Below are 15000 nucleotides of genomic sequence, written 5' to 3'. Positions count from 1 at the left end.
CGGTGTATTTGGATTTACCGAGTCCACTGGCCTAAACTGCAGACAGCCAACAGGCGAACAGTCAGTGGTACTGGTCCACATCACTCAGTGTTAGGACAACAGTCAGTGGTACTGGTCCACATCACTCAGTGTTAGGACAACAGTCAGTGGTACTGGTCCACATCACTCAGTGTTAGGACAGTCAGTGGTACTGGTCCACATCACTCAGTGTTAGGACAACAGTCAGTGGTACTGGTCCACATCACTCAGTGTTAGGACAACAGTCAGTGGTACTGGTCCACATCACTCAGTGTTAGGACAACAGTCAGTGGTACTGGTCCACATCACTCAGTGTTAGGACAACAGTCAGTGGTACTGGTCCACATCACTCAATGTTAGGACAACAGTCAGTGGTACTGGTCCACATCACTCAGTGTTAGGACAACAGTCAGTGGTACTGGTCCACATCACTCAGTGTTAGGACAACAGTCAGTGGTACTGGTCCACATCACTCAGTGTTAGGACAACAGTCGGTGGTACTGGTCCACATCACTCAGTGTTAGGACAACAGTCAGTGGTACTGGTCCACATCACTCAGTGTTAGGACAACAGTCAGTGGTACTGGTCCACATCACTCAGTGTTAGGACAACAGTCAGTGGTACTGGTCCACATCACTCAGTGTTAGGACAACAGTCAGTGGTACTGGTCCACATCACTCAATGTTAGGACAACAGTCAGTGGTACTGGTCCACATCACTCAGTGTTAGGACAACAGTCAGTGGTACTGGTCCACATCACTCAGTGTTAGGACAACAGTCAGTGGTACTGGTCCACATCACTCAGTGTTAGGACAACAGTCAGTGGTACTGGTCCACATCACTCAGTGTTAGGACAACAGTCGGTGGTACTGGCCCACATCACTCAGTGTTAGGACAACAGTCAGTGGTACTGGTCCACATCACTCAGTGTTAGGACAACAGTCAGTGGTACTGGTCCACATCACTCAGTGTTAGGACAACAGTCGGTGGTACTGGTCCACATCACTCAGTGTTAGGACAACAGTCAGTGGTACTGGTCCACATCACTCAGTGTTAGGACAGTCAGTGGTACTGGTCCACATCACTCAGTGTTAGGACAACAGTCAGCGGTACTGGTCCACATCACTCAGTGTTAGGACAGTCAGTGGTGCTGGTCCACATCACTCAATGTTAGGACAGTCAGTGGTACTGGTCCACATCACTCAATGTTAGGACAGTCAGTGGTACTGGTCCACATCACTCAGTGTTAGGACAGTCAGTGGTACTGATCCATATCACTCAGTGTTAGGACAACAGTCAGTGGTACTGGTCCACATCACTCAGTGTTAGGACAGTCAGTGGTACTGGGCCACATCACTCAATGTTAGGACAGTCAGTGGTACTGGTCCACATCACTCAGTGTTAGGACAACAGTCAGCGGTACTGGTCCACATCACTCAGTGTTAGGACAGTCAGTGGTACTGGTCCACATCACTCAATGTTAGGACAGTCAGTGGTACTGGTCCACATCACTCAGTGTTAGGACAACAGTCAGTGGTGCTGGTCCACATCACTCAGTGTTAGGACAACAGTCAGTGGTACTGGTCCACATCACTCAGTGTTAGGACAACAGTCAGTGGTACTGGTCCACATCACTCAGTGTTAGGACAACAGTCAGTGGTACTGGTCCACATCACTCAGTGTTAGGACAACAGTCAGTGGTACTGGTCCACATCACTCAGTGTTAGGACAACAGTCAGTGGTACTGGTCCACATCACTCAGTGTTAGGACAACAGTCAGTGGTACTGGTCCACATCACTCAGTGTTAGGACAGTCAGTGGTACTGGTCCACATCACTCAGTGTTAGGACAGTCACTGGTACTGGTCCACATCACTCAGTGTTAGGACAGTCAGTGGTACTGGTCCACACCACTCAGTGTTAGGACAACAGTCAGTGGTACTGGTCCACATCACTCAGTGTTAAGACAGTCAGTGGTACTGGTCCACATCACTCAATGTTAGGACAGTCAGTGGTACTGGTCCACATCACTCAGTGTTAGGACAACAGTCAGTGGTACTGGTCCACATCACTCAGTGTTAGGACAACAGTCAGTGGTACTGGTCCACATCACTCAGTGTTAGGACAGTCAGTGGTACTGGTCCACATCACTCAGTGTTAGGACAACAGTCACTGGTACTGGTCCACATCACTCAGTGTTAGGACAGTCAGTGGTACTGGTCCACATCACTCAGTGTTAGGACAACAGTCAGTGGTACTGGTCCACATCACTCAGTGTTAGGACAACAGTCAGTGGTACTGGTCCACATCACTCAGTGTTAGGACAGCAGTCAGTGGTACTGGTCCACATCACTCAGTGTTAGGACAACAGTCAGTGGTACTGGTCCACATCACTCAGTGTTAGGACAACAGTCACTGGTACTGGACCACATCACTCAGTGTTAGGACAACAGTCAGTGGTACTGGTCCACATCACTCAGTGTTAGGACAACAGTCATTGGTACTGGTCCACATCACTCAGTGTTAGGACAACAGTCAGTCGTACTGGTCCACATCACTCAGTGTTAGGACAACAGTCAGTCGTACTGGTCCACATCACTCAGTGTTAGGACAACAGTCTGTGGTACTGGTCCACATCACTCAGTGTTAGGACAACAGTCAGTGGTACTGGTCCACATCACTCAGTGTTAGGACAACAGTCTGTGGTACTGGTCCACATCACTCAGTGTTAGGACAACAGTCAGTGGTACTGGTCCACATCACTCAGTGTTAGGACAACAGTCAGTGGTACTGGTCCACATCACTCAGTGTTAGGACAACAGTCAGTGGTACTGGTCCACATCACTCAGTGTTAGGACAACAGTCAGTGGTACTGGTCCACATCACTCAGTGTTAGGACAACAGTCAGTGGTACTGGTCCACATCACTCAGTGTTAGGACAGTCAGTGGTACTGGTCCACATCACTCAGTGTTAGGACAACATCAGTGGTACTGGTCCACATCACTCAGTGTTAGGACAACAGTCAGTGGTACTGGTCCACATCACTCAGTGTTAGGACAACAGTCAGTGGTACTGGTCCACATCACTCAGTGTTAGGACAACAGTCAGTGGTACTGGTCCACATCACTCAGTGTTAGGACAACAGTCAGTGGTACTGGTCCACATCACTCAGTGTTAGGACAGTCAGTGGTACTGGTCCACATCACTCAGTGTTAGGACAACAGTCAGTGGTACTGGTCCACATCACTCAGTGTTAGGACAACAGTCAGTGGTACTGGTCCACATCACTCAGTGTTAGGACAACAGTCAGTGGTACTAGTCCACATCACTCAGTGTTAGGACAACAGTCAGTGGTACTGGTCCACATCACTCAGTGTTAGGACAACAGTCAGTGGTACTGGTCCACATCACTCAGTGTTAGAACAACAGTCAGTGGTACTGGACCACATCACTCAGTGTTAGGACAACAGTCAGTGGTACTGGTCCACATCACTCAGTGTTAGGACAACAGTCAGTGGTACTGGTCCACATCACTCAGTGTTAGGACAACAGCCAGTGGTACTGGTCCACATCACTCAGTGTTAGGACAACAGTCAGTGGTACTGGTCCACATCACTCAATGTCAGGACAGTCAGTGGTACTGGTCCACATCACTCAGTGTTAGGACAACAGTCAGTGGTACTGGTCCACATCACTCAGTGTTAGGACAACAGTCAGTGGTACTGGTCCACATCACTCAGTGTTAGGACAACAGTCAGTGGTACTGGTCCACATCACTCAGTGTTAGGACAGTCAGTGGTACTGGTCCACATCACTCAGTGTTAGGACAGTCAGTGGTACTGGTCCACATCACTCAGTGTTAGGACAACAGTCAGTGGTACTGGTCCACATCACTCAGTGTTAGGACAACAGTCAGTGGTACTGGTCCACATCACTCAGTGTTAGGACAACAGTCAGTGGTACTGGTCCACATCACTCAGTGTTAGGACAACAGTCAGTGGTACTGGTCCACATCACTCAGTGTTAGGACAACAGTCACTGGTACTGGTCCACATCACTCAGTGTTAGGACAACAGTCAGTGGTACTGGTCCACATCACTCAGTGTTAGGACAACAGTTAGTGGTACTGGTCCACATCACTCAGTGTTAGGACAACAGTCAGTGGTACTGGTCCACATCACTCAGTGTTAGGACAACAGTCAGTGGTACTGGTCCACATCACTCAGTGTTAGGACAACAGTCAGTGGTACTGGTCCACATCACTCAGTGTTAGGACAGTCAGTGGTACTGGTCCACATCACTCAGTGTTAGGACAACAGTCAGTGGTACTGGTCCACATCACTCAGTGTTAGGACAACAGTCAGTGGTACTGGTCCACATCACTCAGTGTTAGGACAACAGTCAGTGGTACTGGTCCACATCACTCAGTGTTAGGACAACAGTCGGTGGTACTGGTCCACATCACTCAGTGTTAGGACAACAGTCGGTGGTACTGGTCCACATCACTCAGTGTTAGGACAACAGTCAGTGGTACTGGTCCACATCATTCAGTGTTAGGACAACAGTCAGTGGTACTGGTCCACATCATTCAGTGTTAGGACAACAGTCGGTGGTACTGGTCCACATCACTCAGTGTTAGGACAACAGTCAGTGGTACTGGTCCACATCATTCAGTGTTAGGACAACTGTCGGTGGTACTGGTCCACATCACTCAGTGTTAGGACAACAGTCAGTGGTACTGGTCCACATCACTCAGTGTTAGGACAACAGTCAGTGGTACTGGTCCACATCACTCAGTGTTAGGACAACAGTCAGTGGTACTGGTCCACATCACTCAGTGTTAGGACAACAGTCAGTGGTACTGGTCCACATCACTCAGTGTTAGGACAACAGTCAGTGGTACTGGTCCACATCACTCAGTGTTAGGACAACAGTCAGTGGTACTGGTCCACATCACTCAGTGTTAGGACAACAGTCAGTGGTACTGGTCCACATCACTCAGTGTTAGGACAACAGTCAGTGGTACTGGTCCACATCACTCAGTGTTAGGACAACAGTCAGTGGTACTGGTCCACATCACTCAGTGTTAGGACAACAGTCAGTGGTACTGGTCCACATCACTCAGTGTTAGGACAACAGTCAGTGGTACTGGTCCACATCACTCAGTGTTAGGACAGTCAGTGGTACTGGTCCACATCACTCAGTGTTAGGACAACAGTCAGTCGTACTGGTCCACATCACTCAGTGTTAGGACAACAGTCAGTGGTACTGGTCCACATCACTCAGTGTTAGGACAACAGTCAGTGGTACTGGTCCACATCACTCAGTGTTAGGACAACAGTCTGTGGTACTGGACCACATCACTCAGTGTCAGGACAACAGTCAGTGGTACTGGTCCACATCACTCAGTGTTAGGACAACAGTCAGTGGTACTGGTCCACATCACTCAGTGTTAGGACAGTCAGTGGTACTGGTCCACATCACTCAGTGTTAGGACAACAGTCAGTGGTACTGGTCCACATCACTCAGTGTTAGGACAGTCAGTGGTACTGGTCCACATCACTCAGTGTTAGGACAACAGTCACTGGTACTGGTCCACATCACTCAGTGTTAGGACAACATCAGTGGTACTGGACCACATCACTCAGTGTTAGGACAACAGTCACTGGTACTGGTCCACATCACTCAGTGTTAGGACAACAGTCAGTGGTACTGGTCCACATCACTCAGTGTTAGGACAACAGTCACTGGTACTGGTCCACATCACTCAGTGTTAGGACAACAGTCACTGGTACTGGTCCACATCACTCAGTGTTAGGACAACAGTCAGTGGTACTGGTCCACATCACTCAGTGTTAGGATATAGTGGTTATGTTACACGTGTACATTGTTACACTGACAGTGTGGTTATGTTACACGTGTACATTGTTACATTGACATAGCGGTTATGTTACACGTGTGCATTGTTACACTGACATTGAGGTTATGTTACACGTGTACATTGTTACACTGACATTGTGGTTATGTTACACGTGTACATTGTTACATTGACATAGTGGTTATGTTACATGTGTACATTGTTACATTGACATTGTGGTTATGTTACACGTGTACATTGTTACACTGACATTGTGGTTATGTTACATGTGTACATTGTTACATTGATATAGTGGTTATGTTACACGTGTACATTGTTACATTGATATAGTGGTTATGTTACACGTGTACATTGTTACATCGATATAGTGGTTATGTTACACGTGTACATTGTTACATTGACATTGTGGTTATGTTACACGTGTACAGTGTTACACTGACATTGTGGTTATGTTACACTTGTACCATTGTTCCCAGAGAGACAGAGACAGAGAGAGAGAGAGAGAGAGAGAGAGCAACAACACAGTCAAGTGCCTGTACAGCAGACAGAACACACACACGCGCACGCGCGCGCGCGCGCACACACACACACACACACACACACACACACACACACACACACACACACACACACATAGACTCACTGTCAATGAATCACTCACTCATTCATTCAACTCGTCAGTCAGTACTGAAAAGACTGGATCAAACCATTCCACCCTTCCACCCTGCCAACAACAACAACAAAAACATATGATAATAATAATAATAATAGTAATGATAATAGCAATAATGTATATTGTGCGTGTTTGGTTTTGTTGTTGTTGTTGTTTGCAAAAAAACAAAAAAAAATACTGCTTAAAGCCCTCAGTTTACATTTCATTCCCCCCCCCCAACCCCCCTCCTCCTCATCCCAACCCCTCCACATCACTCACCCACAGATACACACGTGCCCGAATCCACTCACGCAACGAAACATTGAAAACCACCCACCCACCCACCCACCCATGACGCCCTCTACAAAGCACATTCCTGCAACACGCGCACACACACACACACACACACACACACACAGACGCACGAATACACAACCACTCTCAATCACCCCGCCACACACAAAATGGAAAGAGTCTTCTCCACAATGAAACGTCAGTACATTTCGAACCAGATCATACCAAACATCAGCACTAGACAATTATTGTTTGAAGGTGTGTTTTTAAAGCAGGCTTGAAAGAATTCAGGCAGACAAAATGTCGTTTTTTGTTTTGTTTTTGTTTTTGCTTTTTTGTTGTTGTTTTTTGCTCTGTGTGTGTGTGTGTGTGTGCAGTTTTCTTCCACAAAGAAAAGAGAAAGAGGTCTAACTAACACTGTTGCTTCAACAACCAACCAACCAACCACTCAATCTCTCTTCGAATTAGACACCACCCCCACCACCCCCACCACCCCAACTCTCAGTCTGTGGTGTTTCTGAAGTGCTTGTCCTTGTTCCACTACCCCTCCCCCCCCTTCCCCCCCCCCCTTACCTCCCCCCCCCCCCCCCCCCCCCCCCCCCCCCCCCCCCCCCGCCACCACCACCACCACCAACCCTACCCATCCACCCACCAATACACGTATATACTCCAACAGATATCTCCCGCCAATCAAAACAACCATGGAAAAAAAAAAGAAGAAAAAAAAAAGGGAAGCAGGGTACAACTCAGTTTGTACAGTCGCTACGGTATGGCTACCCCCTACATGTCAAGCGTGAATTTTTTTTTTTTTTTTTTTTTTTTTTTTTTAAAGCCGAGGGACCAACGGTGAGAGTTAAGAAAGACGGAACGATTTGAACAGGTGGGTAGGTGCTCACTTTACTATGGGAGCCGTCCAACACCACAGCAGATTTCTGATCAAAGAAACAACCCTTACCACTCAGTGTTGGTCGGTGGAGTGTGAAGACAGGTGACCTTTAGGTAAGGTCAACGTTACGCTCCATTGAGCACGGACAGAGGAGAGCTGAGGGAACGGACCCTTGGCCACACAGTCCTGGACAAACAACCCACCACCCACACACAGTGGGGGGTCATGTGTAGGGGGGGGCAGGGGGGGGGGGATGGTGAGAAGAATGGGTTGGTTTACGTCTTTTTACTGTGTGTGTGTCCCAATCTTCTTTTTGAAAAAAAAAACACATCTGAATAGCTTTTCTTTTCTAAAGAGTATAGCCTACTGCTGCATAGCATTATTTATTCTGTGAGACTGCATGTTTGGTGCATATCTGTTATGCATGTGTGGGTGTATGTGTGAATGTGTGTCTTCATGTTTTACATTTATTTGCTTATTTGCCATCATTGTTGTCTTTATGATTTATTTATTTAATATTATTATTATTATTATTATTACTGCTACTTTTTTTTAATAATTATTATTTATTTATTTATATACGCTTATAGTTGACTTCATCAAGTTTTTGCGCCTTATACATATTATTATTAGTAGTATATTATTAGTAGTAGTAGTAGATGGGGGTTTTTTTGTTGTTGTTGTTTGTTTGTTTTTATGTATTTATCTTTTATTTATTCACGGTTTTTGGGGGGTTTGGGGTTTTTTTTTGTTTTGGTTGGGTTGTTTTTTTTCTCAAGGCCTGACTAAGCGCGTTGGGTTACGCTGCTGGTCAGGCATCTGCTCGGCAGATGTGGTGTAGCGTATATGGATTTGTCCGAACGCAGTGACGCCTCCTTGAGCTACTGAAACTGTAAATAATTAAAGTCTGAAGGAGGTGTCAAAGCACGGGGGCTGATCGAAGTGCTGTGCAACTTGTCTGCTAAACAAACAATAAGGGTAGAAGTACACGTATTCCGTCAGTTTCAGTAGCTCAAGGAGGCGTCACTGCGTTCGGACAAATCCATATACGCTACACCACATCTGCCAAGCAGATGCCTGACCAGCAGCGTAACCCAACGCGCTTAGTTAGGCCTTGAGGGAAAAAAAAGAAAAAAAATGGTGTATAAATAATAGATAAGCTTACATAAATAAATAAATAAATAATAATTATGATATAAAAAAAGGTAGTAGTAATGATAAAAATAATAAAATAATAATAATAATAATAATAAATAAATAAGACAACAATGATGATAAATAAGCAAATAAATGTAAAACATGAAGACATTTCCGTCAGAAAGGAGTTACCGACCAGTTTGGAAAAAAAGGTACAGTTGTTTCAGTTTTTAATTTGAAGGAAGCGTAAAAGCCTGCAGAACGACTCAAATACGCTACACCACAACTGCTGATGAATAAAGGGGTAGGGTGTGGTGCGTCATAACGTGTGGACTGATCCATATACGCTACACCACAACTGCTGATGAATAAAGGGGTAGGGTGGGGTGCGTCAAAACGTGTGGACTGATCCAGTGCTGTGCAACGTGTCTGCTAAACAAACAAACGAACGAACAATAAGGGTAAGGGGGGGTTGAGAGGCGTCAAAGGGTGCAGACTGGTCCACGTTGGCTTCACTGCGGGTTTTTTTGGGTTTTTTTTTGTTTTTGTTTTTGGGGGGGTTTTTGTTGTTTTTGTTCCTTTGTTTATTTGTTTGTCTTTGTATTTTCATTAAACAATGGTAGCAAAGACACCCCACTCCACCCACCCACCCCATAGCAGAAGAGGCTATCCGGGCTGGAATTTGATTACAGTGGAGAGTGTCTTGTCCAAGTTACATCCCCACTCTCTCGGCCAAGAGGGTTTTAGAACAGTCGGCGTTGGGATGGTCCCCAAAAGCCAACCAGCCCCCAAGGCTGCAGCACTAAGAGCCAGTGCAATTTTGCATCCTAGTTTGAGAGTCATGGTCCTTCACAAAAAACTAAGCTGTAAATGGCTTCCCATTGTAATGGAGAAACCATTGATAAAACAGCTCTCACTTTGCTGTTTGCCCAGCTGTACACTGATGTCAGTCTGTGATATAAGCTGAGTGCTGGGCTTAGGCACTGACGATGTGGTGGATGATGAACAATCTACAGCAAAGTGGTCACTGCTGCTCCCCACTTGACCTGTCCGTCAGTGCCAACAAGGGAGGACACCGCTGGACACGCCTCTCCCCCCTGCACCACCCCCCACCCCCACCCCACCCACCCCCACACAACACACACACACACACACACACACAACACACACACACACACACACACACACACACACACACACACACACACACAAACAAACACACACACACACACACACACACACACACACACACACACACTTGTTATGTTTGCTTAGGGACAAGCGGTCGTGATGGGTGCCCTCTCTGTTTATCTCTATCTGTCTCTATCTGTCTCTATCTCTAATCTCTGTGTCTGTCTGTCTGTCTGTCGCTGCTTCTGGATGACAAAGGTTCTTCCCGTGTTAATGTCTTCTTCTCCTTCTTCTTCTTCTCCCTAATTTACTATAGAAAATAACTCACAGTTTAAGTTTTCCTTCTCCGCCAATTACTTTTTTTTAATTGAAAATACTCTTATCATCATCACCATCATCATCATTAGTATTATCATCATCATCACCATGAATAGCATCATCATCATCATCATCGACATCAACATCATTATCATCATCATCATCATCATCATACATATTCATCGTCATTGTCATCATCATCATTATCTACTGTCAACAGGCAGACGAGGAAAAGAAAGAAAGCCGGCCGAATTCCGCCAAATCAGACAGGTCGGACAAGTCTCACAAATCAGACAAGTCTCACAAGTCCGCCAAAACAGATGGTAAGCAATCGGTCGTTTTTTAAGCTGAGTTCGTCTCTGTTGTTAACCTGGAGAGAGAGAGAGAGAGATTTTTTTTTTTTTTTTTTTTTACTACTACCTCTTTTTTTTCTTTTTTTTTTACTACTACCTCTTTTTTTCTTTCTTTTTTACATTATAGTTATTATTTATTTATTTATTTGTGTAAGCTTATCTATTATTTATTCACCCTTTTTTTTCTTTTTTTTTTCCTCAAGGCCTGACTAAGCGCGTTGGGTTACGCTGCTGGTCAGGCATCTGCTTGGCAGATGTGGTGTAGCGTATATGGATTTGTCCGAACGCAGTGACGCCTCCTTGAGCTACTGAAACTGAAACTGAAACATAATCAATGGTTTTTCTTTGACTGGAGTAGTGTATCCCAGTGTCAGTCTGTTTTCAAAGTGGGCGTCACCAAAGAGTTCCCAAATCTGATAAAGATCAGATCAGATCAGAAATAACTTTATCACCTCATTAAGAGAATTTACATCAGGTGCGGCAGAACAAACGTAGACAATTACTCAATTCAAAAACATAAACATGACTTAATCAAAAAGAATCAATAACATACAAGACATTAAAAGAAACCAGAGGATGAAACAGGCAGATAAAAGAAAAACCTTCAAAATCCAGACGAGGTATCCCGAGACATTGACATGTAACTCCCTCTAACCGATGACAGTCTATATATATATATACATATATATATATATATATATATATATATATATATATATATATATATATATATATATATGATAGTCAGTCATGTCCGACTATGACCATCAGAACAGCAGAGGAGGCAACTGCTGTCCCGACTATTTGGGCTAGAATTTGATTACAGTGGAGAGTGTCTTGCCCAAGTTACATCCCCACTCTCTCGGCCAAGAGGGTTTTAGGACAGTCGGCATTGGGGTTGTTCCCAAAGGCCAACCAGCCCACAAGGCTGCAGCACTAAGAGCCAGTGCAATTTTGCCTCCTAGTTTGATCCTTCACAAAAGACTAAGCTGTAAATGGCTTCCCATTGTAATGGAGAAACCATTGATAATACAGCTCTCACTTTGCCCAGCTGTACACTGATGTCAATCTGTGATATAACACAACAGTCAAAACGCCTGTGGCCGGGCTTCTTCAATGCAGCTGTGTACCTGATCCACTGACAGCCCGTCCGCCCCAAGACTGCCCTGTCCAGTTTTGCTGGGGAAGGCGATGTGACACCAGTTGACGCTTTACATTCAGGGTGAAAGAAGCTTTCCAGAGGAAAGAACAGAAGTTTCTGATGCAAAAGGAAAAGTATTCAGTGGAGTGATACCCTAGAGGTAACGCGTCCGCCTAGGAAGCGAGAGAATCTGAGCGCGCTGGTTCCAATCACGGCTCAGCCGCCGATATTTTCTCCTCCTCCACTAGACCTTGAGTGATGGTCTGTTTCTAGTCATTCGGATGAGACAATAAACCGAGGTCCCATGTGCAGCATGCACTTAGCGCACGTAAAACAACCCACGGCAACAAAAGGGTTGTTCCTGGCAAAATTCTGTAGAAAAAATCCACTTCGATAAGAAAAACAAATAAAAACTGCACGCAGGAAAAATTACCAAAAAAATGGGTGGCACTGTAGTGTAGCGACGCGCTCTCCCTGGGGAGAGCAGTCCGAATTTCACACAGAGAAGTCTGTTGTGATAAAAAGAAATACAAAATAATCAGCCATGGTCGCTTTTAAGGTTCAACACAACCGCCAGCTGAAATCGAAATTGGAAGAAGGAGGTGGGGATGGAGCAGACATATACTACGAAAACAAAAGTCAAGCATCACCAGACAGGCCCTGACTTGGAACCCCCAAGGGAAGAGACAGACAGGCCCTGATTTGGAACCCCCAAGGGAAGAGACAGACAGGTCCTGATTTGGAACCCCCAAGGGAAGAGACAGACAGGTCCTGATTTGGAACCCCCAAGGGAAGAGACAGACAGGTCCTGATTTGGAACCCCCAAGGGAAGAGACAGACAGGTCCTGATTTGGAACCGACAGAGAGGTCCTGATTTGGAACCCCCAAGGGAAAAGACAGACAGGTCCTGATTTGGAATCGACAGACAGGTCCTGATTTGGAACCTCCAAGGGAAGAGACAGACAGGTCGTGATTTGGAACCTCCAAGGGAAGAGACAGACAGGTCCTGATTTGGAACCCCCAAGGGAAGAGACAGACAGGTCCTGATTTGGAACCCCCAAGGGAAGAGACAGACAGGTCCTGATTTGGAACCCCCAAGGGAAGAGACAGACAGGTCCTGATTTGGAACCGACAGACAGGTCCTGATTTGGAACCCCCAAGGGAAGAGACAGACAGGTCCTGATTTGGAATCGACAGACAGGTCCTGATTTGGAACCCCCAAGGGAAGAGACAGACAGGTCCTGATTTGGAACCCCCAAGGGAAGAGACAGACAGGTCCTGATTTGGAACCCCCAAGGGAAGAGACAGACAGGCCGACCAAGAACCACGTGACGAAAAGACCTCAAAACAGACACCAGTGAAGACAGGCCTTACATGGAGCCAGAAGACAGAGGCACAGACACAGGATAGGGGACTATTGAGACCTCTTATTGATGACAGGCCTAAGTAATTGCTTTGTTAAGTATGTAAGTAATCAACAAGCAAATTCGTGACTTTGCGCTGTGCACTATATGTGTCTTTCAGTTCATTTACTGATTTGTTCATGTTACTTGATAATTACATTTCATTTCATGTTGGTGATTTACACAAATCTAGGATGGACTATGAAGGCCTGATCAGCGCGGTGGGTTGATGCGAAGTCAGGCATGTGCTCCTTGTTTCTCTTTTCCTCTGAGCAGATGTGGTGTAGTCTACATGGATCAGTCTGTGCGTTTTGACGCCTCCTTGAAACTGAAACTGAAACTAAAACTGTGCATTTCCTGTCCCGGTAGAGCCAACGGAAGCGAGTTGCGCAGAGGCCGCGCCATCACAGGAAGTCAACTCGGAGCAGCCACCTCCCGCCCAGTACGTGCCACCGGCAGATCAACTTCCGGTCACAGCGGAAACGGAAGCGACAGAGACCAAACAGGAAGAGACCAGTGGTAGGTTTTTTGTTTTTTGTTTGTTTTTTTGTTGTTGTTGTTATTATTGTTGTTGTTGTTTTTGTTTGGTTGGGGGTTTTTTTTTTTGTTGTTTTTTTGTTGCTGTTGTTGTTTTTTTTGTTTTTTGTTGGTTTTGTTGTTGTTGCTGTTTTTTTGTTTTTTGTTGGGGTTTTTTTTGTTTGTTTGTTTTTTGTTGTTTTTTTTGGGGGGGGGGGGGCGGGGGCGGGGGGTTGTTGTTGTTTTTTTTTGTCTTTTTTGTGTTTTTGTTTCTTATTCATTCCACCTTGTCCTTTATCATCGCACCATTTTCCTCTGTTCCACCTTTCCATTGTACTCCACCGAGACCTCATTTCTCACTGTCTCTGTCTCTGTCTCTGCCTCTCTCTCTCTCTCTCTCTCTCTCTCTCTCTCTCTCTCTCTCTCTCTGTCTCAGTCGCATGCCCATTCTGTAGGGATGAAGTTGAGAACGAGCAGCACTTTTTATTCAACTGCATCGTATATGAAGATTTGAGGAAGAGAATATTAAAAGAATCGGCTAGACTCCCCTTGCATGTGTTACTTGGAGCAACAAATTTCAATCATAGACGTAATGTATCAAGATATATTTTCCATGCTATTAATACAAGGAAGAAATTAATCTGCAGTCAGTGATCAAGCATGGTGAAGTACTATATAAAAACAGATTTCTATATGATGGGCATATTGTTTAAGTATATATATTTTTATTCAGTCAGTTTGTACTTGTTTTTGTTGTTGTTGCTATGGATAACACAGTGTTATTTACAACCCCCACCGACCCACCCTTCCTCATTGTATTGTGGCCCAAGGCCGATGTACATTAAACTTTCTGAGTTCTGAGTTCTCTGTCTCTGTCTCTGCTTCTCTTTGTATCTCTCTGTCTCTGTCTCTCTTTCTCTGAATTAAGAGAAATTGTTACTTCGTAAAACAGTTATAATGTATTTTTTGTTGCCTATATATTTACACGGATACAATGCACGGTTTGTTGTCTATATTAATGCTTATTTGCTTATGTGTTTTCGTTGAGTTGTATTATGTTTACGTATACCCCCTTCACTAGGGGCTGTGGCCTGATTGTGAATAAACCATTCCAAATCCAAATCCAAATCTCTCTGTCTCTGTCTATGCCTATGTCTCTGCCTCTGTCTGTCTGTCAGTCTGTGTGTGTGTGTGTGTGTGTGTGTGTGTGTGTGTGTGTGTGTGTGTGTGTGACGGGCGCATACTAACATAGAATGGAAACTAATATAAAATT

At 45.2% G+C, this 15000-nt stretch overlaps 1 protein-coding gene across 1 annotated transcript in view; it reads left to right on the top strand.

Annotated features, from left to right (window-relative positions):
- The window catches only part of LOC143290945 (uncharacterized), a 29906-nt gene that overhangs the window by 4423 nt on the left and 10483 nt on the right, over window positions 1–15000 (top strand). The window contains exons 2-3 of the mRNA XM_076600518.1: window positions 10535–10637; window positions 13581–13730. Coding sequence (XP_076456633.1) covers window positions 10535–10637; window positions 13581–13730 — 253 coding nt within the window. The remainder of the gene's footprint in view (window positions 1–10534; window positions 10638–13580; window positions 13731–15000) is intronic.

Source organism: Babylonia areolata, chromosome 16 (assembly GCF_041734735.1).
Source record: "Babylonia areolata isolate BAREFJ2019XMU chromosome 16, ASM4173473v1, whole genome shotgun sequence".
NCBI lineage: Eukaryota > Metazoa > Mollusca > Gastropoda > Neogastropoda > Buccinidae > Babylonia > Babylonia areolata.
The sequence above is the reverse complement of the archived record's forward strand: the minus strand, read 5'-3'. Positions and strand labels throughout refer to the sequence as shown.